The 26,101-nt window shown below is 39.8% G+C and overlaps 1 protein-coding gene across 17 annotated transcripts in view; it reads left to right on the top strand.

Annotated features, from left to right (window-relative positions):
• Nucleotides 1–26,101, top strand: part of CELF2 (CUGBP Elav-like family member 2) — a 547,482-nt gene that overhangs the window by 411,606 nt on the left and 109,775 nt on the right. For 16 of the 17 annotated variants that reach the window (XM_042052904.1, XM_042052849.1, XM_042052822.1 and 13 more), the window contains one exon: nt 5,152–5,348. In XM_042052904.1, the coding sequence (XP_041908838.1) occupies nt 5,171–5,348 (178 nt within the window). In that variant the 5' untranslated portion in view covers nt 5,152–5,170. Of the gene's footprint in view, nt 1–4,816; nt 4,986–5,151; nt 5,349–26,101 lie in introns of those variants that run through there. The other variant, XM_042052916.1, reaches the window with a different exon arrangement.

Genomic DNA, 26,101 nt, shown 5'->3' on the forward strand with positions numbered 1-26,101 from the left:
GCTGATGGGCCAGAAAGCATCTGGAGATGACTTTTTTTCCCCCAAAACACAGAGACCTGGTCATTTACGGCTTAAAAATGTTGCACAGCTTCTTTTTCTATTTGTCAGAGGTTCTGGCCCTTATTTTGCTGGCCAAAATCCAATGTAGGTAATTACCTTCTGTGTCTATAAATTGCAACCCCCTGCAGTTTTCAATTGTGTACGGTATTGTTCTATCCTTCCTGGCTGAAATTGTTGTGTGATAATGCTCTATGTCATTAAACAGCTACCGTCTGTCACCTTACGATGAAGTCATTCCTCTCTAAACAATGAGTTTATAAAGCCCTTTTGGGTCCTTCCAGATAAAATTTGCTCATAAACCAGCAATTATGATCTTTGGAGTACAGTAAGATGATGCTTGGCTGTCTCTCTTGACAGCAGTCAGAAGCCTTCAAACGGGTGTTGTCCCTTTTGTCAGCTTGTGTGATATCCTGGCAGTGATGCCACGGCTCAGATGTAAATACTTCATTACTATAAAACCTTGGTGCCTGTAGATACCTCTGCACTGGGTTGGATTTAGTTGTCATTACATTTGGAACTCGTTTGTTATCATGTTCTTGTTCTGTTGGCTCTTAGAGGGAACTCAAATGTCTTATACTATGGAACATGAAAAAGGCAAATCCCCAGCAAAATGGTAAAACCACAATAATAGGGTGAGGATTGCAATATAAATTAACCAAAAAAGAACAGTATGAAGGTTCTGGGTAGGATTAAAAATAGATTTGAAAACAGGTCTCATGTAACTCCGTTTGGTCCCCATTAACAGCTGTTTTTCAGCACCTGACTTGACACTGGGATCATTAATGGAAATGAACGTGGATTAATGCCAAAGCTCTTAATGGGGATGAATTTAAGAGAGTCTGTTTTGATTCAGATGCTATTTTGGAAGGCTACTTCTCTGTCCTCAGTGGTCAGTTCACTTTTAGCAGTCCTAAAGTAATTAAAGATATGAATGGGAGAGACCGAGAGGGCATCTACTACGTTTTTCCGGTGCTCCTGCTGAAGCAGCAGGGATATTAAAACAATCTCTGGCTTCTCAAGAGTGGCCCTGTCAGCTTGCTGAAATGATGGAATGGTAGTTAGGTTATTAGAAGAAAAATTGGCACAAATTGAGAGAGAGAATGCTCTGGCAGCAACCACAAGCAGCCAGCAACTCAGTGTCTTAATCTCTGCCCTCAGGCTGCTCTCTGTGATACAGATGACACCTTGTCAGTGAAGATGATGTGCTGGGTCACCCCTGAGTCCAGTGGGCTAAATTGGCCATGGAGGGAAGGATTGCTACAGTGTAGAGCCAGCAAGCCAAATAATCTAATTTTTTCTCTTTTTTTTTTTTTTTAAATGTATGTCATCATTTGGGTACTGATAGTAAGTGCCAAGGGATCCCATTCTCATTAGTGTCCCCTAGACACAGCTATCTCTGTACACTTGTGCTTTCAAGAAATAGTCCTAAGCTTTCACAAGAATTGCTTTTCTTCCTTCTGGAAGGTTTTACATGTAGTTTCTCTTTTGTCTTATAACTTCTTGGGTACAGGAGAAGGGGAGATGAGGGAAGGAAGAAGCCACTTCCTCTGAGAGCCACTGTGTTGGCAAAGAGAAATTAGTAAAAACCCTACAGCTGTTAGCAGCCAAAAGGTCTTAGTGCAGAGCAGTAATGTCCACTGGGTGAAGATGAAAGCTGGGAGAAGATAACAGAATTCATCTTTAGCAGAGATCATTTACAAGGGATCAAGAATATTTGGCTTAATTTTGTATGGAACCAGCAAGCTCTGTGACAACTGAACCATCAGGCAGGTATGGTGTATAGTTTTGTTCCTCAGTGGAGCCTTCAAGTACACTGCAGGGATCAGATGCATAAAATCTATACAATAGGTGTTTTTTTCCCATTGTTATCTCTCTGCTGTTTTATTCACTTGTTCATTTTGTCTGCACCGGCTCTAGTCCTACTCCAGCTGCCAAAGCTGGGTGAGGATACTACTGCAAGTGTCACTGCTGCAACAGTGTTCATGGGCTCCTCAAAATCCCAACAAGTGAGATTTGGATTCCCCCTATGAGGTGTCTGAGAGCCTTAGTTTGCACTGAAATCAAAGGAAATACAATTTAGGAAGGAGCCCAGCGGTGTTTGCAGAAATGAGTGCCCTCTCTGTGGCCTGAACTTGTCTGTCAAACCCCCAAAATGTTGGCAGCTCAGTCAAGTCCCTACTATGTGGTAGAAAAGTATTATAAAGAAAAGCCTAAATTATGCTTGGATTTTCCCTAACTCTGCAGGAGTTAGTGGATTGATAGAGCTGTCAATGGACGGTGGAATTTAGTCTGGAGAAGTTTTAATGACTTACTCAAGTTAATGCAGGCAGTGAGTGACAAAACCTGTCCCCTGGAGCTTTGCATCATAGTTTATGGTACCTATGCCTTGAGTTAGAGCCTTCAACCAACTTCAGCCAATAAAACATTTAAAGAATATGATCAATGTAATTCAACTTTGGTCCCAAACAAAGTAAAGAAAGGACTTAAACATATTCTGAATTTAGAAGAGAGCTTGGCCTGTGCCTAAACCTTTAGCTCAAAGAACTTGATGTTAATGGGGCCATTAACCTGAGAAAACAGGTATTAGTGTTTGGCTTTGTGGTTTCCTAAAAAATTGGCTGATTAGCAATGGAAATTGTGGGGCTCTTGGTGGTAAAGGTGATTTTGGTAAAGGAAAAAACAAAGGAATAAACTTGTTATTCTTTATTAAGCATGACCCTAGCTGTAATTTTGGGCTAAAGTAGCAATTGTGTATGGATTTCTTAAAGAAGGGCTCCAACAGAGAGAACAGATGAAGGGTATAATTTAAAACTGAACTCAATACATTTTCTCAATGCAAACAACACAGAGAATAAATGAAGTGAAAAGTCAAGCCAATTTCTGAAAGAAAAAAGTTGACCAAGCCCAGGGCAGAGCTGGGAGCTTAACTAAACTAATACCTTTTCTTTCAAAATAATGTGTAAGCTTTTTCCCCAGTTATTTTAAGCTATGGGTCAGGGATTTTTCAACCTCCCTACTAGGGAGGTTGTTTGACAGATTGGGTTTTAGGTAAAGGAATAGGAATTGCAAAGAAATAATGGAGTGATTTTCGAGAGGTTTAAGTGTCACGTAGGTGCCTACTGCTCCGTGAAAGTCTTGAGAGTTGTTCCCATGGAGTATCACTCGAGTCAGTCATGGTTTTTCTGTTTCTTGGCAATTTTAAGGAGGTGGTTGTTTGGAAGGTTGGCTTGGTTTGGCTTAAGTGTTGTCTTTGTATGGAACTGCAGTTTCTAAGTCACAATTTCTGCAGTTGTACTTGTGACCTGTAGAACTTATTCATAATGAAGAGCATTTGCAAGACAAGATATCTGTACATGAAATGTAATATAAAAGTTTGGACCAAATCTTAGAGTCTCTTCCTCAGGCAAGATTCCCGCTAGAATAGACAGGAATTTTAGCTATTTATGAGTGTGATAAATGCTGTTGTCTGCTGATCTGTGTTGAAAGCACTTCACAAGGGATGATCAAACTTCTTGCTGGTGGTGTAAAATGTGCCTTTAATATAACTTTCTCCTTCCTGCCTGTAAGCAGGGAAAGTGCTAAAGTTAATATGGGCAAATTAATGTGTTTAGGTGAATTATGCTTTCAAGGAGATGAAACACATGAAACTAAATAATTTGTCCTCACACAGGTTATAGCTGTGAGACAGGGGAATTGCACAGGGTTGTTTTCTTCTCGCCACTCTTAGATTTTTTTTTTTCACATGTAAAATATGATTTTCATCTGGTTGTGCAGATTCTGAGCTCTTCCAAGTCCTCCGGTGGGCATTCACTCCTGAACAATCATCAAACGGAGAAATTCTAATTAAAGCCAAGTTTTTTGAAAGTGGCAGGTGGCTCTGAAATGCCTGAATTCTGCCATGATCAGCTTCTGACATTGCTGCATACAGGCCACTTGCCCCCTCTCCCTGGTGGAAAGGTGGGGGGATGCTGGAAAATTCATGCATCATTAGTGTTCTTTCTTGAAACTGAAGCATCCAAAAATCATCAGCATTTATGGAATTTCTAGCGAAGTAATTAGTTGGAACTACTGTCCTTAATTATCAATAATGCAAGGAGGGGAGCAGGGGGGCAAAGGGAGTGATGTATTTTCACTTTTGTTCAGTATTTAAAATTATTTATTTTCTGTGTAAGAGTACAAATCCTCCTAAACTGTGATCTATCATTTGTCTCCCAGATCAGATTATTTTTTGTTCCAAAGTTCTTTTCCCCTGGAAAAGTGTGGTTGTTTTGAACTTGGATGTAGGATGTACATCTGGAGATCAGATAGACTAAGAATTTACAGGGGGTGAAAGTGTTCAAAAATTTGATCTCCTTTTGAAGGGGAAAAAACTTTCTGAAGCAGCATTTTCATTTCCACAACGAAGTAGGCAGTTTTGCCACTGCCATCTCTTTTTGAATTTTGCTTTTTTTATGGCAGCAATAAACAATGTGCTTTAAACTGGGTCTCTCCAGACTGCTTTTCCTTTTTAAAGAGCGTAGGCAACTAATCGGCAGCAACCAGCCACATAGCTGGAGTGTTTTCCATTCTAGGCAATATCATACTAATTTGATGCACACATGGATGCTTCACACAATCTGCAGATTCATCGCTGGCATCTTGCTTTAGTCATCTGACAGATTGCCAAGTGTTTCATACTCCTTTCATGTGACTTTATTACAAAACACACACACATAGACACACGCACTGCCTTGTTTCTGCCAGTAGCCAGTTTAGTGAGAATTCACTGCAGTTCTGTTTACAACAGCCATGGAGAGAAATCTGCACTTATTTGCCACTATCCTCTGCTTTAAAATGCAGAAGTCCCGGGTTGTGTTGTGCCGCTCTCATCTTATATAATGACATTAAGCAGCAGCCTGCAGAGAAAACCAGACTCAATGAAAAATGTAATAGCATTGTTTTTTGTTCGTAATACTTATGCTATTAATTAAATACTGATTTTTTTTTTTCTGCTTTGTGCCAATTGACATCATCTTCTGCATCTAGTGCACATGAAAACTGCGTAGTCTCCTAACTTGCCTTCTCTTTTTAATCTTCTTTTCCACTTTCTAGTAACGGCACAGCTAACAAGATGAATGGAGCTTTGGATCATTCAGACCAACCAGACCCAGATGCCATTAAGATGTTTGTTGGACAGATTCCCCGTTCGTGGTCAGAAAAAGAGTTAAAAGAACTTTTTGAGCCTTATGGAGCTGTCTACCAGATTAATGTTCTCCGAGACAGAAGTCAGAACCCTCCCCAAAGTAAAGGTACAGTAGTTATGCTCTCTTTGCTTTCAGTTTGTTTGTTTTCCCGATTATCTTGCTTGCCTTCAGCATTTCCAAAGAGGTTTGCATCTGGGCTCTCTGTTTTGTAGTATGCTGTGCTTAGTTATGCAGCAGTCCTGAGAGGAAAGGACTCCTGAATCCTATCGGATATTGCCTTGCTCCTCTTCTTAAATTGAAGTTTAATTGTCTGTTTTCTGGAAGCGTGCATTCCAACTGTGCAAAAAATAACAAAATATCGCTCTCCTTGTTTAAATTATCATTGCCAAGAAATGTGGAAATCTGAGCAGTTTCTTCCCAGGATTAGCTCATGAAAAATATAATTTTCTATTTCCTTTCGTTTCCTCTCTTTGCACCCCAGGTGGGAATTATTTTAAGGGTAAAAAGGGGAAAAGTGATAGTGGTGGGTTCTTGCCACATCATTGCTCCAGCAGCAATAAAAATTACAGTCACCCTGCTCTTTTTCCAAAATTTTTTCTGCAGTCATATTAAAGGATTGGTTTTTGGCACTGATACTGTTCTAAATGAAAGGGTTAGTTTTCCTACCTGCATTTCCTCTATACACATCTAAAGTATTTGTCCCTAACTATATTCACTTTCACTACGTATATCTGTGCTTATTTAAGTATGGGAGAGTTTTGTGTATTATAGCTGTTTAAGTGTGATACGTGCTTACATGTAAACTGAAAGTGAGTGTTTTGTTTCACAGAATGCATTTTTCTCCCTACCTAGCTGTGTGCTTTCATTCAGGTTTGGTACATGAGAGCATTGCTACCGTTAAAAATGATTAGCATAGCTCAGAGGCAGACCTGGATGTGCATGTGTGTGCCTGGCTGTAAGGTTGCTAGACAGTTGCTCCTTCATACTGCACTCCTGCCACTGACTCTAAAAACCTTCAGAGCACATGTTATGGAGAATATCACAGAATGATTTTGTGGGCTCGCAGCAAAGTTAACAGTGCAAAACAGCCCTCACTGGAGATGAGAGGTGGCCGCCATTGTGGGAGGCACACAGCACAACCTCGGGCACTCCTGTGCTTTTGGGTAAAGCACTGCCAGGGCTCAGCATATCTCCCTTGCCCTGGTACCGGGCAGAGGATCCTCTCAGTGCCTTCTTTTTGCTGCCCAGTTTAAGCAGTTGGGTACTTTGAGTGACCGTGGTCCATTTTGGGTTCCTTGCATCTCTCACTTCTGGTTAAAAGTCTTGGCGCATTGGTCTCAAAAATGTGTCAGGGAGGGAGTCCTGCTCACTGTACCTTCCTGCTAATCAAGTGTCTGTACTAGATCACTCTTTCCCTTCCCCATCCCTGGAAGCGTTCAAGGCTATGTTGTGTTAACAGCCTGCTCTAGTGGAAGGTGTTCCTGTCCATGGCAAGAGGGCTGGAACTGGTTGGTCTTTAAGGTCCATTCTAACCCAAACCATTCCATGATTCTGTGATTCAGAAGCAGGAGGTATGTCTGGTTGCAGTGTTTCAGTGTAGTTCTGCTTCCAGCCCAGGATTGATGTATTGTAGCATGTACTCCCCTGCTGTGTTAGTACAGCGCCCTCACCAAATGTCTTTTTCTTGTAATGCTTTAAGAGGTCAAACAACAGGATTTTCTGCAGTCCAGGCTGCTATGGATGAGCAAACTCCTCCTTAGTTTAAACCAGTAAAATGCTGAACTTTGAGACTCATCCATTTGGACAGAGCTGATTCCTGGGTCACAGCAATGCCTTCCCACTAAGCAGTAAATGAAGTGAGACTGATATTGTGGTCAGACGAAACCCATTGATTCCCATTTCTGGGAATCAGTGTACCTGTCCATTAGGCAGCTGAAAGGCATAAGTATGAAGCATAGGTCATGCAAATCATTGTATAGTAATTATCAATGTTTGTAGTCTCCATACACAATATCCTTTTTGAAAGGTGGCTGGATTTTGGGGATGCTTATTGCTTGGACTCTTTTTCAGCCACGCAGAGATTATGCTTGTCACTTCAGGCATTATGTGTTAATTAATGAGTAAATGAAATTAATCCTGAAGACAGGCAGAGTAACCTTCAGACTTGCTTTTCTCTGGTACCAGCAGCGAGCTCCTCTGGTGGTCAGCTTTTCCCTTGGAAGCCTTGGAAGAGTGTATCTCCATGCTGGCTCTATCCTTCCTCCTGGCTGAATCTGCCAGCAAGGTTTCTAGAAACCTCTTGAGTTTCTTGTGGATATCTCTTGACTAGGAATGATCTTTATTTTCTTAATCCAGTAGCACAAAGGATTCTGTGTGAAAGATTGTTAAGAATGCTAGAAACAAACCAAAAAATTGCCCTGAGGAACATCTTACAGTCTTCTTTTCATCACAATGCATGAGAAATACTTCATGTATACTATCTAATTGGCATTTAATAATGAAACTGAGTTTTCATTTTTTGTTTGGAGATAACAGAATTATAGAAAATCCTGAACTGCAAGGATCACGGAGTCTAACTCCTGTCCCTGTACAGGACAACACCAAAAATCACATGTCTGAGGTGGAGTCAAATTCCATGCTCCTCTTATGTGTAAATACCCACACAAAACAACTCTTTTTATTTAATTTGAGCTGGGTGGATTTGGGTTGTTCCAGGCATTTTTCTGCCTGGTCAGCCTTTTTATCACCTCCAGTTGTGTAGAACAGTCCATCAAGGGGACCATGTGGTTGGGTAAGGTAGAAAAAAGTGCATTTTTCATTTCATTGCATGGTTGGGACTGTGTGCCAGGCAGAGCATTCACAGCCTGGTGTCACACAGATATTTTCTCTGATTATGCTGCAAGCCACGAGTTGCAATGACAGGAATGCAAGTTGGTGTTACTACACCACACGGGGCGGGGAGCAGTTCAGTTTTGCTCTTTAAAGAAAAGCATTTTGATTTTCGAAAGATTTCTCTCCTCTCAGGCAAGGGTTGTGTATTTCTGTGAGCTTAGCCAAAGGGGCTCCTCTAATTTGGACAGAGTTTTTCTCTGATGAACTGGTTATGAAGCTGCAATCTGAGTCTCTCCCAATTCTGTCAAAAATAACCATAGGCTGCTTCTCTCTCTCCTGCTGTTATTCAGACTGTCTTTCATACCCTCCAACGACAGACGGCCTAGTTCATGTCTTTCCTCCTTTTTTGTATTGCTTGCCAGCTCTGCAAAGCTGAGGCTGGAGGAAGACAGGTAGAAAGCCAAGTTTACCTCACTCTGGAAAACCAGAGGAAAGCCATCTTAATTCCACAGATGTATTGATACTAATGCAAACATTGAAGCTTGGCTTTATTAATTGGGAGCTTCAGGAATGGCTGCATTCTAGGAAATTCCTCGTGCTTTCCAGAGTTTGCATTTCTCTGCTTCTTTTGGATGTGTGAAAGACCTCAGCAAAGTAATTTGACTTTGTTTTTATCCCCTGTTGTTTTGTAAGGCTTCTTCCTCTTTCTGCAACAAGAGAAATCCGGGGGATTAGGTAAACTAAAGAAGTTTAAAAAAAAAAAAAAAAAAAAGGGCCGAAAATTCTGTACCACTGAAATAAATGGCACTTTTGGCTTCTGGGGGCTAAGGGGATTCAAAGTCTGGGCAGATCAGCCCTCTCTGTTCCCAATCCAGCTTGCTCCCTTTATATAATTTATTCTGGGTGGGTAGATGACTTTTTCTAGGGTAGTTGTTAAAAAGAGCTGCTCTAATGCCTCAAATGTAGCGAGCTCTGTGTGCAGGCAGCACACACTGCCACCGAGATCTCTCTTCTTCCCACTGTTTTCCTAAGCCAGAAAGATTTCCTTGGGTACCTTGGTTTCAGAGTCCAAGTGCTGAAGCAAGCAGATGGCACAGGGCTACTTTTGCCTTTTGAAATGCAGCAGAAGAGTCTTGGGCCAGATCCACTATGTCCTTTTGGCACATTGCCTCTGTTTCAATACCTGATAATTCTTGCAGGGATCAAGATCCTCTAAACCAGCTTTGTGAGCCTGAATCTCTTTCTGCTGCCATAGGAATCATAGGAAAGCAGGGAGAAGCACCCATGTAACAACTGACTCCTTATTTGCTTGTAGCCTTTCACAGACCCTTTATCAGATTAGAGGGAGGCTGCTGAGTGAACAAGGATGTACTGTAGTTAAAGGCCAGTGTTTATTATTATCCTATTTAACATGGTAATTTAAGTCTACCAGGAAGCGAGCAGAGGAATCTGATAATGAGGCATTCATCTGCTGCATACAGGAGAGAGTGGGTGGGCAAGGAGGCATACAGGTATATATAGTTATGTGTATGTAGAGAGAGAGAGTGATATGCATACAGGAGGCAGAAGTTACCTTGCTTGCTTGGGGCACCATTTCAGCCTCAGTTTAGCCCTTCCAAAACAGTCTGGTGCAGGCAGGGGGGGACAATTCCTTTCCTCCAGCAGGTCCCTCTCACAGTGCCCAGTACAGCAGGAGAAAAGGGAACTTGGGCAGTCCTGCACAGCAGCAGAGCTGTGGCACTTGGTTTGTCACACGGGCCCATCCTGAGTGTCCTAACCTGCAGCAAAGACCTGCTGCTCCTTGTTCCTTGCCTGCCCCTGCGACACCAGCCAGCCGATTGCACCTTCCTCTCCTTCAGGCAATTTCAATATTTATGTTTGGCAAAATTGTTTTAGATGCTCTCTAAAAGCTCCCTTCAGCCAGCGCACCAGGGGCCAGGGTTTCTTTACACATTGTGTCTTATTCTGTGTTTTGAATGCTCTCACTGGCCCACGTGAACAGTGTTTAGCTTTTGAGATCAGATGAGTTGCACCATGAGCACATTTGCTGTTGAAATGGCACAACGTGTGACCACAGCCATTGTGCATCTGTGTGTTAGACTAAATTTCGGTGATGGTGGCTGACACATATTTTTTTACTATGCAGACTTGAAATCTCTTACTGCACTGCATTAAAAAGTGCCTTGCATGTTATTTTTTTAGCTGGTGCGTTGTGCACTATAAGAAACTTCACGCGATAAAGACTGGCAAAATCCAGATGTTGTCATTAAATGCAAGTACAATGGGAAAGAAGTGTGAATGATAAAGTTGAATTTTTAACTTAAAGTTTCTTACTGTAGGGTGTTTAAATTTAAACCTTAAGGAATCTTAAATCTATAATTTTAAATGGGTTGTAAATAGCATAATGGAATATATTCCAGATGTGAGCTAATTTTTATAAAAGGTAATTCCTACTCGACAAATCTGATGGAGTTTTTCAAGAAGTTTCTGTGAAAGTGGACAGGTGTGAAATCATCTATATAATCAAGCTGGATTTCCCGGGGGCATTTCACACAGTGTCACACGGAAGACTAATCCATGCAGTTGCTGGTGAAGCAGAGAAGGGCCCATTTCAAAATGGAGAAAGGAGCTGGGTAGATGATCGAGGGCAGATTAGAATGGGGAAAGGTTGTGGGCCAGGGGAAGAGAGGGGATGATGATTGGAGAGCAACAGGGACTGTTATTGGAGATCAATACTTTTTCACTCTCTATGTAAATGGCTTTGACAGAATGAACCACCAACTTGTTATCCAACTTTTTGGATCATGCAGAAGGGACTAGATGGGGGAGAAGCCACCTGATAACCTGGAGAAAACAATCCAATACAAAGAGATTCTGCTGGGTAAAATGAACCATGAGCAAGAGTAAATTTTATTTTGAGCAAACACATGTGTTGAATGAGTGTGTTTTTCAAAGATTTGAGAGCAGGAGAGGATTCGAAGAGTGCACATTTCATAAAAGGACTGAGATGATGTTTTGTGTCTGTGTGGTCAAAAAGGCACAGAAAATGCGAAGCTGTTTGAATGGAAGCATTGAATAGAGCTTTCAAGGAAATACTGCACCACTTAAAGAAGGGGTTTTTTAATCATGCTTAAACTACAGTTACCAATATTTAGTACCATTCTATAGAAAAGGGCAGAGGTCCAGAGAAGAACAGCATGATTTTGTATGAAGTCAGGAAGGGTTGAGCCATGGTGAAAGGTCTAAGAAGGTTAACTTGTAAAGGGCTTCAAACATTGACTTACAAGAAAGCTAAAAGGGGAAAAGCTGAGGAAGAATACAGGATTGTACCTTGGTTTGGAAAGAAAAAGTTATAAGGGGATGCAATTGAAGTTTCTGCAGTATGTTGAAGTGCATACCAAAGGCAGGAATAGATAAGCTCTTTCAATTAATATTAAACCCAGGGACTGCCCAGCATAGACTTAAGACTGAGGAACAGCATGCCAACAGAAAAAAAATTCAACTTCTCAAGTCAAACTTTCTTCCTCCGCTTTCAGAGCAGAGAATGGCTTCCAGAAGAAGCAGTGAGAAGAGTTCCAAAAGAAACTTTTCTTTTGCTTGCTTCCATTTATTGTTTTGAAATAATGCAACTGGAACAGGATGTGACACGACCGCTCCCTGTGTCCAAGTGCCATTTCACCCCATAAACAGGACAAGGTGTCAAGGCTGCAATGGACACAGCCATCAGTGGCTTAGCTATGTCCAGCATGAAGAGGGGCTGAGATTGGTGTCCCCTGATATTTTTTGCATTGATTTGAAGAGAGGGAGCAGATGAGGATAACATCCCATTGTGTACTTGACTGCAAACCTCTTGCCCACATAAATCAGTCTCACTGTAATACTCCCTTCATTGACAATGGCAAGAAAGTCAGCCCCTTTGATAGCAAAAATTATCACAGCAAACCCAACCCAGCCAGACAGAGCAGAAGTAGTGGAAGATATTTGTGAAGACACTGTAACAGGGGCAGGGGGCTGTGGTTGCAGATTGAAAAGGGTAGAGGGTCGTGGGGGGAGTTGGGTAGAGGATTTTTCAGCTGTAGTATTTAAATATAGAGGCAGCACACAAACCTTTCCTTAGCCTTGTTTCTGAAGTTCCTGTATACAGCATCTGAATGACTGGAGCTGTAGCAGAATGAAGCTTTTTTTTTGGGTATCTTTTCCATCCCTATTTTTATGGTATTTATCGCAGTGGGAGCTTGGTCCAGAAATGAGGACTCTAGGTATTGCTGTAAGAAGTTAATAAAAACAATACATCTCAAAGGGATTAAAGTAGATCACTTTGGGGCTCATTGGCTGCAGTTTCATAGCAGATTAACTATGATTTACAACTGCATATTAATTTTAAAAATTAAGCTAAGACTGTGTAAGCACATTATTAATTACATCTATGCTGAAAAAAATGCATAAACTTTAACTACATGGATTTTTTTTAGTTAAATTGGTAGAAAACCCATGTGCAGACCAGCCATGAGAAGAGCAGGATTTCATATTCCAATTGTGGTTCTCTCTAATGTACATGTCTGATAAACACTTGGGGAAAAGGCAAGTTGAATAAAGCAGTGTTTGAAAAGGACTTTTTAAACTTCACTTTGGGCATGCTATAATGTTGGCAACTTCAGCACATCATTCAGCATTTACTTATGGAATATTTTAGAACATCTTTAAAAGAGAGTCCCAAATGTTCTTAAAATATAAATGTGTAATCTGTTGTTTGTAATGACATCACTTCATTGGGGAAAAAAACCACGTAGGCAGGCAGTTAAAACAGCCTGAGCTTTCAGCAAAATTGAAAAAAACCAACTAATCAAATTGCTTTGTTGAATGTGAATAATATGCCAAACCTCAGTTTCTCAAATATATAATCTCAAAGGCAAAAATCGTAATGCATGAAAAAATCTAAGTCAAGTCATGCACACACTTGCACGCAGGAATTAATCAATAGATATAATACTCAGACATAAAACACAGGCGTGTTTAAGTATTTTCAAGATTGCTGCCTACGTTTAAAATATATACATCTATAAAAGTGCCAGATACTGTCAGTTTGATATTCATGGTATCCAGTTTCTTTAGTTGCATATTAACGCTCACATCAATGAGATTCGACCATTTTATGACATTGTGGCACTGAAATTCTTTCCTCTTCCAATTTTCTATTACATGAATAAACATACAGTATTAATCTGCTCGTCACATAAAAAGTTATGTGAGTTTTTGTTAAAGGACAATGGCTTCAAAACAAACCACACAACCATTCTCTTGTTATGTAGTGTTCCTGATTCTATTCAGTTCTAATATCAAAATCATTTGGTTCTAACACAAGAGGAGGTTTTGCAAAGGTTTTGAGGACTGGTCTGAAATCTTCACACGCTTTGTCAAGGAGCTCAAAGTAAGAAAATATTTGACAACTGAGAAGTGTCAAAAATGAAGTGCAATTGGAGAGTAGCCTTATGAGCATGGATTTCAGCTGTACTGCATCTTCCAAATCTCTCATTTCCACTGCAAAAACAGCATTTTATTGCTTTTATCTTCTGCTCCTGTCACCCCACAAAAATCAGTCACAAGTGCCTGTGCACATATATGCACAAATAAATAATAGCCTAAAATTAAAACCCACAATGAAGGAAGATTTCCTTATTAAAAGATAGAGGGAGAGACTCCAAGGCAGTAAGAATTTCTCTGTCACTGCTGAGATGATGTGAGAGACATAAATATTAGAATGATGGGTCACAATAAAAAGCTAAAGACCACATTAAAAGTTTTAGCATAAATATGTCATCAATTTTCCTAGTCCTTAACATGAAATTTAAACCCCAGGAGGGCCTTGAAAGGATGTCTGCTATTCTTTATAATTTTGAAATGCATTAAAAGCAGATAGGTATAGCAGTGTAAATTAATTACTATTTCATTACTTCCATCTTCCCTGCACCAGACCTTGTCACCCTGTATATTTTTTTGTGGGAGCAGGGTAGCAAGAGGGCAGATTTGGGCATGTTTTGGGTCTGGCAGGATCCACAACCTGCTCAGTGCCAGACTTCAGTGATACAGATGCTATAAAAGGATGTGCTGTGCCAGTTGTAGTATTACTTTTTTATTAGATATCAGTTTCATAGTGCACTGTAACCATCAGCATATTTCAAAAGGATAGCAAATAATTCCCCAAGGATAAAGTCTGGTAGTGGCTTCTAAGCCTGGTTTGAGCTTAACTCAAGCCAGTGAGCTGTGGGTGGAAGGCTGCGTATGCCATATAAATCTCCTGGTCCATCTGTCTTGGGAAAGAATGCATTTTCAGGAATCTGTGTCTTTCTAATTGCTTATAAAAACACTCTGAGACAAGCCAGTGAATAAATTAAATTTGAATGTTTCCAGTGGATCTTTTCAGTTTCTCACTGAACTTAATTACTGTCTAATCTATGCCCATGAGTATGCAGTTTTAAGTGGGACATTAGACTTTCACTCTGCAGATTAAACTCTGTGGTGCATAAATTCATTATTATTTGTGGAAGAGAAAACTTCAGTGTCTACTACCTTGTGGTTTTAATTTAAAATAACTACTGCATCCGAGTCAGGCATTCTTTTAGAGGACTAAGCAGAGCTGTAAAGAGGTGGAAGATGTTTTCTAATAAACCGTGTCTCTTATTCACCCAACTGAATTGGGAAAATTTATGTTTCAAACAATAATTAAAATCTCCTCGTAGCTCAAGATGTCATGCCTTCAACTGCAATTTTAGGGAGCTGTACCACAATAGGGAGTAGATTAATTTAATATACTGCATGAAACTTTTTGCTGCAAGGATGAGTGTGGCACTGTAAGGAGCAGCGCTGCTGCTTCAGCCAGACATCTCCAAGTGTTTTGCAAAGGGAGACAAATAGCATCACTCCATTTTTACCAGCTGGAAGAATTGAGATACAGAGGCCTGGGGGGACTTTTCCCAAATTTTTTGAGTCACTTTGAGCAGGCAGAAAATAATGTCATGTCTGTGCTGGTGTCATTTTGCCTACATCAAATCTGCTCCCTTCATTTTCAGAGCATGAATCTCTGAGCTGGTTGACACAAAAATTTTGTTATGTTAACACTGCCCAGGTGAGATCTGCATTAGTTTATTTACATATTAATCGGATCTGATGAGAACTGCAGTTAGAAAACAAGTGTGGAGCAGACCCAAAGGCACCAGCTCTAACTCTTCCTATGCTCCCCCTAATTAATACAATGAGTCTTAAACAACAATCTTCCTTTATTATTTGCAGATCATGGGATATAAAAATCATTGTAGATTTAAAATGGACTATATTAACCCAAGTAATTCCACCAGGACTTGAGTTTCTATAGTGAAAAGTGTTGTGTTGTCTCTGGCTCAATTAGATTTTTCTCGGTGTCAATTTTAATTCACTTCACCAGAGCGTGGGGGAACTCTCAGTGGAAGGGAAAATGTTGCTTCTGAATGAGAGCCTACTGTAGCCCACATTTTATTTAAGAGTTTTAAAATGCTTTGCAGTCCCACATTCTCCCTTGAACGTCTGCTATTGTGTGCCATAAGAGCTGAACAAAATCGCTTGATGTTTCTTAATGTGACAGGCATCTGAGTCTGAGCAGGAGGATGGAAATGGGGAAAGCAGGGTCCTTGGTCCTTCTTTTTATTTAATACTAAAAAAAAATTATAAAGTCTTTGTGAGACTTGGCGGCCAAAAAAAATATTTTGAATCTTTCCCACCCTTCCAAACACCTGCCCATGCATAAAGAGAAGTAAAAACTAGGCAGCAGGGTTTCCTTTTGCAGTGCTGAGCTCAGGACAGAGGTTGAGTGGCCACAGAAGTTGTTTTTTCCCCTTTAGATTTTGTATTTCCCACTTCCCATGGCTCTCAGCACTTTGGTGTGCATTGCTTGGTTATGCTCTGCTTGGTGCAGAGTAACCCAAAATTATTATTTCTTCTCTATTTCAAAGGGTAAAATCGAGTAGATCTCTAATTTGAGGATGCTTCTCATTGTGAGAAAGAGAAGACAAGAAAAAGAGATGTTGGGGAAGGTTTACCCTGGACAAGGGCCTGAAATGTCTGCTGTGTATATTTAGGGCTTTCCAAAATGCTCTTTTCCATCATGTTCAGCAGTTTTCTCTTCCTATCTATACACTTGTTCTTCCCATATTTCATTAAATTCTCAAGACTTTGGCTTGATGGGTAGTTGTGCACACACACTGAAGTTTTACTTTGTGTTTGGGTGGGTTTTGGTTTGTGTACTGGGGTTTTTTGGCTGATACCTCCCATTTTCCAGTTTTGCAAGTGATTGAGACTGCTTTCCAGTATATCACTGGGCTACCTATAGGAAAACAGCTGGGACTGTCACCAAAACCAGTCTATTGGGTCAATGGATGTGAACCTCTTTTCTGATTCAGACAGAAGATGATGCCCCATAGCTATAAATAATGTCAGCTTGTGTATGAAAGGTAAATATGAAATTGTCTCCATGGAGAACGCCTTCATGTTTTTCAGAAGAACTGTGCAAAACACTCTATGAAAATTCAGGTTTCCAAATGTGTCATCTTCCAACCTTTTCACTTCCAACAGTTTTAGCTTTCCTTTCCAGTTAGCATGTGATGCCTTTCTGTGCTTTGTTACTTGCTAGTTCTCGCTTGGGTATATATTGAGTTAAAAGGTGCTGTGTGAAAGTAGGGAATCATTACTATTATTATTATTATTATCATCATCATTATTTAGATTCTGCAGTTTAAGTAGTTCAAAAAAAATCTCAAAACTAAAGGTCAGTGTAGCTTGTAGGTTTACACATGCACAGTAGAAGTAACCTTCAGAAATTTCCTCATGACAAGATAAGTGCAGCAATTATATTTAAATGAGTGCCAGAGAAAATTTCACTGTAAACTGCATTAGCTGGAGAGTGTGTGCTGTAAGAGGATTTAATTGAATTAATGTTACTTACTATCAAAAGCTCCATCTAGTGTATTGCCAGGTCTCCTTATTACTAAGAATAATATTTGGCTCATAAAGACCCCTGCTCAACTAAGCACACAGTCTGATGACTTCAGCAAGTGATTAAAATTAAAGCATTTCCTTTACTGCTTTGCTGAACAGAAACAGGCTAGGAGCTGGGAACAGGCACTGGTGTGTGTACAGAGCATGGAATCACCAAGCCCTTTAACAAGGCTCTTTATGGAGATTCCTCTCCCAAGTGTCTCATGGAGGTGTGGTTTTGGCATTAGTGTCCTTTCCAGCTTGAGTGCAGTGGGTTTGGGTCATGGCTGTACCAGTGGTGGAACCAAGCATTGTCTGGGTGTTCAAGAGAGACTCGGGGTGATCCAGGCTGGGGCTTGGAAGCCCACCACAAATAACAGCAGTGATGGCAGAGGGATTTAATTGAATAATCCTGGTGGTATTTTTAATGCTGTTATTAATGCAGGACTCTCACTCTTGCATTATACAGATGTGCCACAATGAGATACAGAGGGGTATTTTGTGTGACTTCCTACATAAAAGCAGAAATGCAAATGAACTGCATTTACATATTCACATGATATAAACAGAAAACTCAGACGCGTGGAAACACAGGGACATAGGCAGAGACATGCTTCAAACAATGGATAAAGATATCCATAGTTTTCCGACTCTTATGTTTTAACCATTAAGGAGAAAATGTGATATATTGGATGTTCTTGCAGAATATTTTTGAATGTCAAAAAAAAAATCCCATTGAAGCCTGCATCTCCTTTATGTTTGATATTATTTTGTTTTCCTTTCACATGCATTTTCTAAAAAGTGAATACATGAAATCTAGCAGAAAAAACTCTTTTATTCTCCATTCATTCAGCAAAAAAAGCAACAAAGAAAGAGGGTTTGAACCAATCTTTCATGAAAATTGGGAAACAGTAAAATAGTTTCTACAACAAGTCTCTTTATTGTTGGCTGAATCAAATGGCAAAAGTTTTTATTCACCTACGCATCTTATATTTTAACAAGCCACATGTCACTCCTGAGCTTCACCCACCCGTATTTCTGTGTGCGGGTGGCATTCTGGTACAGTCAGTGAGGCCATTCAAAGGAGTTACAATCTCCTCTTTCTTTTTGTGGTGTTGTTTTGGGGGAGAAAAAGAAAGAGTAATTGCCCGTGTTAACTGATGTTCATTACACAGAATTGTTTAGCTCTCTTAAAAAATCATTGATCCGCTTTTCCCCCGTGAAAGTACTCAAGGTCTCAGTTCACAAAAGAGAAATCAGCATGTAAAGCAGCAGCCTGGCAATCTGTGCTGCAAGGAGCAGAGCGCCACGTTCTGTGCAGAAATGTCAGCTGAGTTTGCTGTCTTCAAAAAAAAAAGACAAATATTTAGTAAGGATAAGAAACATTATTACTGTTGCAGTCAGATGTGATTTTGGGGAACAATCTGTTTAAGAGTAGGCATTTTTTTCTCATACATTTGTATGTAGTGTTCATGATTGAACATTCGTTAGGTAACATCTGGCATGAGCTGTTCCTCTTTCTCCCTAAGTTTCATGGCTTTGTTTTGTATTTGAGAAGGATATTACAAAAGGTAATTTGGTGTCTCATTCCCATTGGTATGGTTTTAACTTTTGAATTACTCCCTTGAAATAGGAGGAAGGGGAAAAAAACCACCATTTGGGTATTTTTAATTGGGAATAGGCAGTCTTTAGATTTCATGGCGAGTGCCCATGGTACATTGTGTGCATGCAGCAAGTCAAAAGTGCAGATGCAGACCAGGGTCCATGAGCCACAGATAACAAAGGGACCCTAAATCTGGGGCTCCAGCCTTGTCCACATGCTCCTTATTATCATTTACTGTTTGTATTGCAGATGCACATAACAGATTGTACAATATGCTGTACAAACAGATTGGTAGAATGATCTTTGTCCTGAAACACTGACAGCAGAGCTGAACAAGAAGGATTGACAGTGTGCCTGCACTGAGAGTTGCATGGCCCAGACGCCAGTTTTGGGCCCATGTTCTCAACAAAAGGGCTTTGTGCATCTTTGGTGAAGCAAAGGTCTGTTCTTGCTGATCTTACTGTAAAGGGCTGAAATTTTAAACAAGAATTAAAAGAAAATAGCACAAAGATCATTAGAGAGCGAGTAGGAGAAGGGAATGTGCCTACTTCTCACTTCTTTTTTCTTTTTTCTCATCTAACAGCATTTTTTCTACACTTGCCAAATCGAGTGTGTCAAAGGAGCAGACTTTCAAACTTTGGGTAGTTGCTCCGAGTGTTGGAACAAAGCCCTGCAAAAGAAAAGGCTGGGGCATGCAGGGCTGAGGTTTTGGTGACCTGACTGGGAGAGGCACTGCTCATGGAAACTGTGATGCTTTGGAAATGATAGGGAGAGCAAGCTTGCAAACTTGGCTTGCTCTCACAGGGCTACCCAAACAGGAAAAATCCTAATACTTAATGTCTTTTTCATCATCCACAGCATGCAAAGAGATCATCCACTTATGCCCTGTGTGGTTAAGAAAACCAAGAATTGCTCACTTATTTATTGAAGTAGCTAATGTGCATTTCAAAGTGCCTCGATGTTGGCTTGTGGGGGAAGGAGGAGTGAACATTAAGATTAATTTCAATTAAAATATTTTTGTGGGAATAATTTGCTCAGTGAATCTAGATCATCTGCAGCTGGCAGAATAATGATATAAGCCTGTTTATGTGTTTTATTAAATCAGTAAACCACATGAAAATGGAGGTGCTTTGGGTTGTGCACACAGCTTTCAGAGGATCTTTGCTTAGGGACGAGAAATGATTTTGCCATTTAGAAACACTTTTGTTTCTCTTTCATGTGAAAGTGCTCTCTCACTAAAATTATTAAAGAAAACACTTTTCAATTCTGAAGTATTGCTGATATTTTGGCAGTGGCTGTGTCCAGTAGTCCAAGGGATGGGAACTGCTGAGCACTTGGTATTTAAACAACTCATGTTGATTTTGTGGTTAAAGAAGTTTTATGGCTGGATCAGACATAACACTTGACCCACGTGGTTTCTGGTTTGAGGTAAGACTGTACATGAACATGCCAGAATCCAGGGCTCAGTATCCCTGGCTGCTCATGGTAGAGCCACTGTGGCCTTTGTTAAGAGGGGTGGGTCTACTAGATGAGGCGAGAGATTTTGAGCTCCAGGACGCAAAGGTCTCAAGTTTGGAAACCTAACTTGAATGAAAAAAACCCTGCTGGTTCGTCCAGCCTGTTGTCTGCCAAATCTACGCTTGTTCTGTATATGCCTAAATGTTTTGACTGATTTTATTTGGAAGTGGGCTATGAGACGCTCTTTCCAACTCCCCCCCAAACCCCCAAGATTAAATGTTTTATTATTGTACTGTAAACACACACAGTCATAACATTTTTTTGGTGTTTCAGTCCCCCCATTTTATTTATTTTCTGTTGTATAATCTCTCTTCTGTGCTAATATTGATGAATTGGAGGGATGCATTTTCCATCATGTAAAATAGTACTGGGGATAAACTCTGCCTAGGATTTTGGCTGACCCCTTCATCAGGCTTAGCTCAAAAATTAATTTGTCGTTACCCAGGTGCTATGCACTAAGCTTTATTGGCATAGAGGAGCGTCACATCCTGTATGTTCTTTGGAAGGAAAAAAAGTGATCATATAATCACTGAGACAGTAAACAGTCATTTCCAATCTAGTAATATTTTATATGAACTGGCACTGTATGTTGTATATCATCCATCTTGCTAATCCTTGTTCCACATTGCCTCCCACTTGAGGCCAAGAACATTACAGCTGTGCCAGAGAGTGGGTGGAAAAATAGCCTTATTATTAACCTAAGTTGAAAACATAATGGCTTTTTGAATGTCTTCATTCACAGATGCAGTCATACTAAAATATTAATACCCTTAAGTGTAGAGAAACAGAACTTTCGTTTAAGATCCATTGTCCATGTGTGTTGCAAAAGGGAAAGCCTTGAAAGTGTTGTGAATGCCCTGTATCTTTTGTTTTATGTTTTATCCTTTAAATGTCAGTATTCTGTAACAAAGGAGCCAAAATATTCTTCCGAGTAGGTTTTGAGCAATGTTGCTGCCATCACTAACATTGCCTTGTGGTAAGGAAAAAATAGTTTCTCCAGTTTTCTCTTTGTTTTAAAAGACTGGTAATAACTGAATGGATATTGAAACACACATAATGACTTTTTAGTACCGTGATCAAGCAGGGCTGCATTGCCAATGTCAGTGTTTGTTTAAATCTCACCCCCAGAGGGATCAGAAATATTTAAGATGCATGTGTTTTCTGGGAGGAGCCATTACAAAGAGTAGAGGAGAAAACTGCAACCCTCATCTGATTAATCCTCAGAGCATCCCAGGATGCCTGATTTACAAGCAGAAATGAGGAACCTAGCAATGAAAACTGAGTAAATTTGCATCACAGCATCACTGAAAAGGCACAGAAAAAGGAGGTGGTGCTCTTCTTTAGTTAGAGTCATGGTTTGCCTTTCCTAACTCTGTAATTTACTTCCGTGTATATCTTCCCAGGTAAAATATGAATCTTCCACAAACCTCTTTAGGGGATGTTAGAATTGCTCCTGAACAGTATTCAGAGAAAAAAATAAATAAGTCTTGATTGTAGTAATTTATGACTAGCATGGAAAATGTCCCCTCTTTTAAAAATGAAAATAAAAGGATTAAAACTTCCAGTGTATCAGGCCATGTGTTGTAAATTAGCCTAATTGTTTTAGAATTCAGAAGTGTTTCATCATTTTAAATTGGGCTTGTCTGATGTTTAGTTCCACATTTTTTACAATTCTGCAGGACTAATATGTAGCCCGTTGTTGCACATGAAAAGCTTTTTTTATCCTAATTTTTAAGACTGATGGAATGAGAGGAGGTTGACAAGTAATCGCTTAGTTATCTCTGTGTCAAAGCTTGTGATATGCTTTATAGTGAAAATGTGCAATGTGCAGTTCCAGAAATAATTTTGCTCTACATTATGGTTTCTCTTTCTGGCATACAGAATGCAAGAGTGAGTAATTCTGGAGTCTGATAGAGGATTTCAAATTGCTTGGAATTATCTTTAAGTTTCTCCTAATAAGTCTTAGCAGGAGCCAAAACATTGTAAAAGATAGGGGCCCCAATATTAACAGGACTGCCCTCCAAGCACATCCTTATTTGCCCGTATCCCATTTCATGTGGGAAAAGAGACTTCACATTTTTAGGGCATTATTTTGCAGTTCCTCTGTTGATCCACTGTACTCTGTGGATAAATACAAGTAACCTATGAGTAGGGCTTTGTGTGAAAACAGCAAGCGATGCTTGTTCCCAGTAAGAACTGGTGGTTGCAAGGCTTGTTTGACAATCTAACCTGTAACCCACCATTTCTCAGCTCCCATCCAGGAAAACTTTGCATTGTTTATGCTCAGCAGAGATATTTTACACAATAACATGTTGAATAAAATATGAGGTCACACTGTCAAGTTAACTAAACAACCTCTGGTACCAAAATATGATCGCTCAGAGATTTTATTTTGTATTTTTTTTTAGCTTGCAGTTAAGACTGGGGACTTTGTTCTAAAGCTCTCTGAGTTTTTTGGTATCGAAGCTGCGCATCCGTGATATTTTGTTGGACATGTTCCTGTGGCTGCCATGGTGACCTCCAGAAAACACCGTGCAGAATCCTGCTTCTCCAAATGTGATTAGATACATTCAGGAGCCGCATGCTATTGATGCCAAGGAACACTGAATAGTTTCATCTACTTTGCAGACAAGCTTCAGTGTAAGCCCTCCTGCCATTGCCTGCTCAAGGCCACCTTTGACAGCCGCAGGAGCCAACACACCACTGTTTAGGTGCTCGTTTTGTTCCTTTTCTCTATTTTTCTTTCTCCCTCTGATTAAGTTGCCAATCATCCAGGTTCTTTCTCTTCTTGTCCTGATAAGTTGCCAATAATGTCATACAGCCTATACCTCTAGAGCCAAGTATTTCTCTTGTCATAACTTGAAAATAGGCTGCTGGAGGTTTATTTTAAATCTTGGTCTGATTAAATGCCACATCTTGATCTTTGGGGAGCCATAGGACCGATAGATCATGATACTCCTGTTTGGACTTCTCTGAGCTGGTATTAACTAACAGACTTACAACATGTCCTATTCATCATCCAACACAGTCTCAATATTCCCTACCTTTAACAGATGTTAAATATTCATGAATAGATTTTTTTCATCAGTTTTCTGGGACATACGTGGTGATAGTTGCAAGAAATAAATAGTCAGTTCTATGAAGGCTTCTGAGGAGAATAACATATTTATTTGTATGGCATGTGGGGTTTTATGTTTTTGTCTGCTTGTCAAATCATTTACACTAAGATAAGTAATAGCACTATTTCATAAGGTCTTCAAGCCATAAATAGCAATAGGAAATTAAGCAAAACTGAAAGTGTTTACTGTGAAAAGCATATTTAAAATATTTTTTGTGAGATTTCAAAATATTTTTTTTCAGGAAATGATGGGAAATCTGATTCTGGGAAATCTACAGATAGAACATGATAAAACTTTGGAAGAATTATGTGTGGAAGTGTAATGCTGTCCTCTCTGGGAGAGTAGCTTAGATGAATTTTCCTGCCTCTAACGGTCTTATAATTCTATTAAAACTGCTTTCCTACATATACAAAATAACACTTTCCCCCAGTATTTATACTTTGCTAGCTCATTTTCTAGTCAGAAGGAAAAGACTGTATGAATCATCTTAGCTTTTCTCTCTCATTTTGGAAGTACATGTTACACATCTATTCTGTATCTCCCTTCATTGATTTTACATTAGTTAATCATCAGACAAAAATAAAGAGGAATAATAATTAACTAGGCTAGCAGTCTCTCCCCAGAAGTGTTTTCCTTGCCCTGGTGAGGCTGCCCGGGCAAGGTGAAACGTGACCTATAATTCTTCATCAGGACACTGCATTTTTTACACTGTTAGTCTGTGCCAAACAAGGTTCTGTGGAAGAGGCAAACAAGAGGCAGGTTGGGAAGTGGTTGTGAGATACCTCTCAAATATCTTTGAGCTTGAGCTTTCTGAGCATAGGTCCCCCACATGAAGTGTGTTCTTCGTTCTCATTGCTTGTGCTCATTAAGTGCTGCCATTTATTTTTGTGTGCCTGCACAAATATATGGCTTTATTACTAAAGTGGTTTGTTTATCTTTGCTGCTGCTGCATTTATTTTAGCACTCATCTAAACAATTAATTAGGGAAACACTTGAGTGCCGAATACACTTCTTCAGATACCACTCAGTTGGGTTTTTTATTTATTTCCAGGAGCATCAAGCATTTAAAAAAACCCTATCTTTTGCATTTTTTTTTCTAACCATGCCTTTTTCTCTCTTTTTTGAAGTTTCCACAGCAGAGTACATTGCTTTGAAAGATCATGGGCCCTGTTGAGAGTTCAAAGCCAAGTAAAGATGATGCTTAAAGTTCAAAGGCTTGGTGGAGCTGCATCTTCATCTGCATAAAATTGTTTCAACTGACTAGAAAGATAGAAAAGTTGCCAGGAATCACTTCTATTTCTTTTTTATTATTATTATAAAGAAAGCTTAATTGGGGAACAAATGTGTCACTGCTAACAAGTTCAGGCAAAGCAAAGCTCCTTAGATGAAACACTGCTTGAAGGTGCAATGCAGGAAAGATTTGACATGTGCTGTGACCCTGTGAGAGTGAAGCTGTGAATGCCTAGAAATCAATACAAGATGTGCAAGGGTTCATGATGTTGAAGTCGAGAAAGAGTTGAAAGTGTTTGACTGCATCTTGGGCGAAGGGAGCAGGGAGTGTGATGGATTCAGACAATGGATTTAGACCTGAATTTTAGAGATGGGGAAACATATTTCTCAGGGGGAAAAAAAGTATAAAAGTTGAAAATTATCTCCGTTAAAATAGTGTGTATATTGAAGCAAATCATGACACAGAGTGCAGGCTTTGCCAGTTCTTCCACCAGCAGAGAATGGAGCCCCCAATTCCGTGGCTTGGCCAAAAGCAGAAAAATCAGGGTAGGGGGGATGTTGGTGGAAACAGTTATTTGTTGATTCAAGTTCAGGGCACTTAGAGGCAACATTTATCATAGAATTTCTTCCCATGCTACTCAAGCATCCTTTAAGCCATCTCAAATGTCTTGTATTGATTTCTTCCATTTCCTATAAGGTACCTTTTGGAGGAAGTGTGACAGACTGCAGTGAGTCAGATGGAAGCAGCGCTGGCACATACTGCTCTGCTGTTACTCATTGTCACTACAATGGCTGTGTCTTTTTACCTCAATTTTTATCTTTTCATGGTTTCTTCAGAGTACTCCTTTGAGCTCAGAACATTTTATTCTTTCTATTTTACAAGGAAAAGCTAGAGCATAGGGAGATGAAAGGCCAGATTGTTCAAAAGCATTTAGGCATCGAAAGATTCAGATGGGCATTGAACATTATTTTCAGAAGAACTTCAACACCCTATTCCTAGAAATGAGTTATTCAAGGTCAGATTTTAGATTCTCTTGTAGAAATGGTATCCAACTCTTCCAAATCCAGTTAAATGTCGAAAACACCCCATGCACGATATTCTTGCCAAGTTTCTGGGTAGGGTTGAGGTTTTGTTGTTTTGTAAATGAGTGAAGTGTCAGTCTTTCCTCTGTGTACCTTCTTTTATGACTCCTTCTCTCTGGACCTCTTCCTCTTTTTTCTCTTCGTACTGATAGTTCTGGCTTTTCCTATGCTGTCTTTAGAAGATACAAGCTCAGAGGTTTAGAGCTGTCAGTGAGGTTTAAACAAAACTTCGTGTCAGATACAACAGGACTGGATAAACCGCAACTTAAAAAAATGCATTGTGTTCTCATGAATTCATAAATGTATTGATATATTTCTAAAACAAGGTATGACACAAGACATTTTATTGTCTTGTGTGTCTATGGCAATATCTGCCATGCTGGGATGTTCATAGAATCATCCTAGAATCATAGAATGGTTTGAGTTGAAAGGGGCCTTAAAGGTCACCTTGTTCCACCACCCTGCCCTGG

Source organism: Corvus kubaryi, unplaced genomic scaffold (genome assembly GCF_017639235.1).
Source record: "Corvus kubaryi isolate FWS band 111438036 unplaced genomic scaffold, C.kubaryi_AGA036_p1.0 135, whole genome shotgun sequence".
In the NCBI taxonomy this organism is placed as follows: Eukaryota; Metazoa; Chordata; class Aves; order Passeriformes; family Corvidae; genus Corvus; species Corvus kubaryi.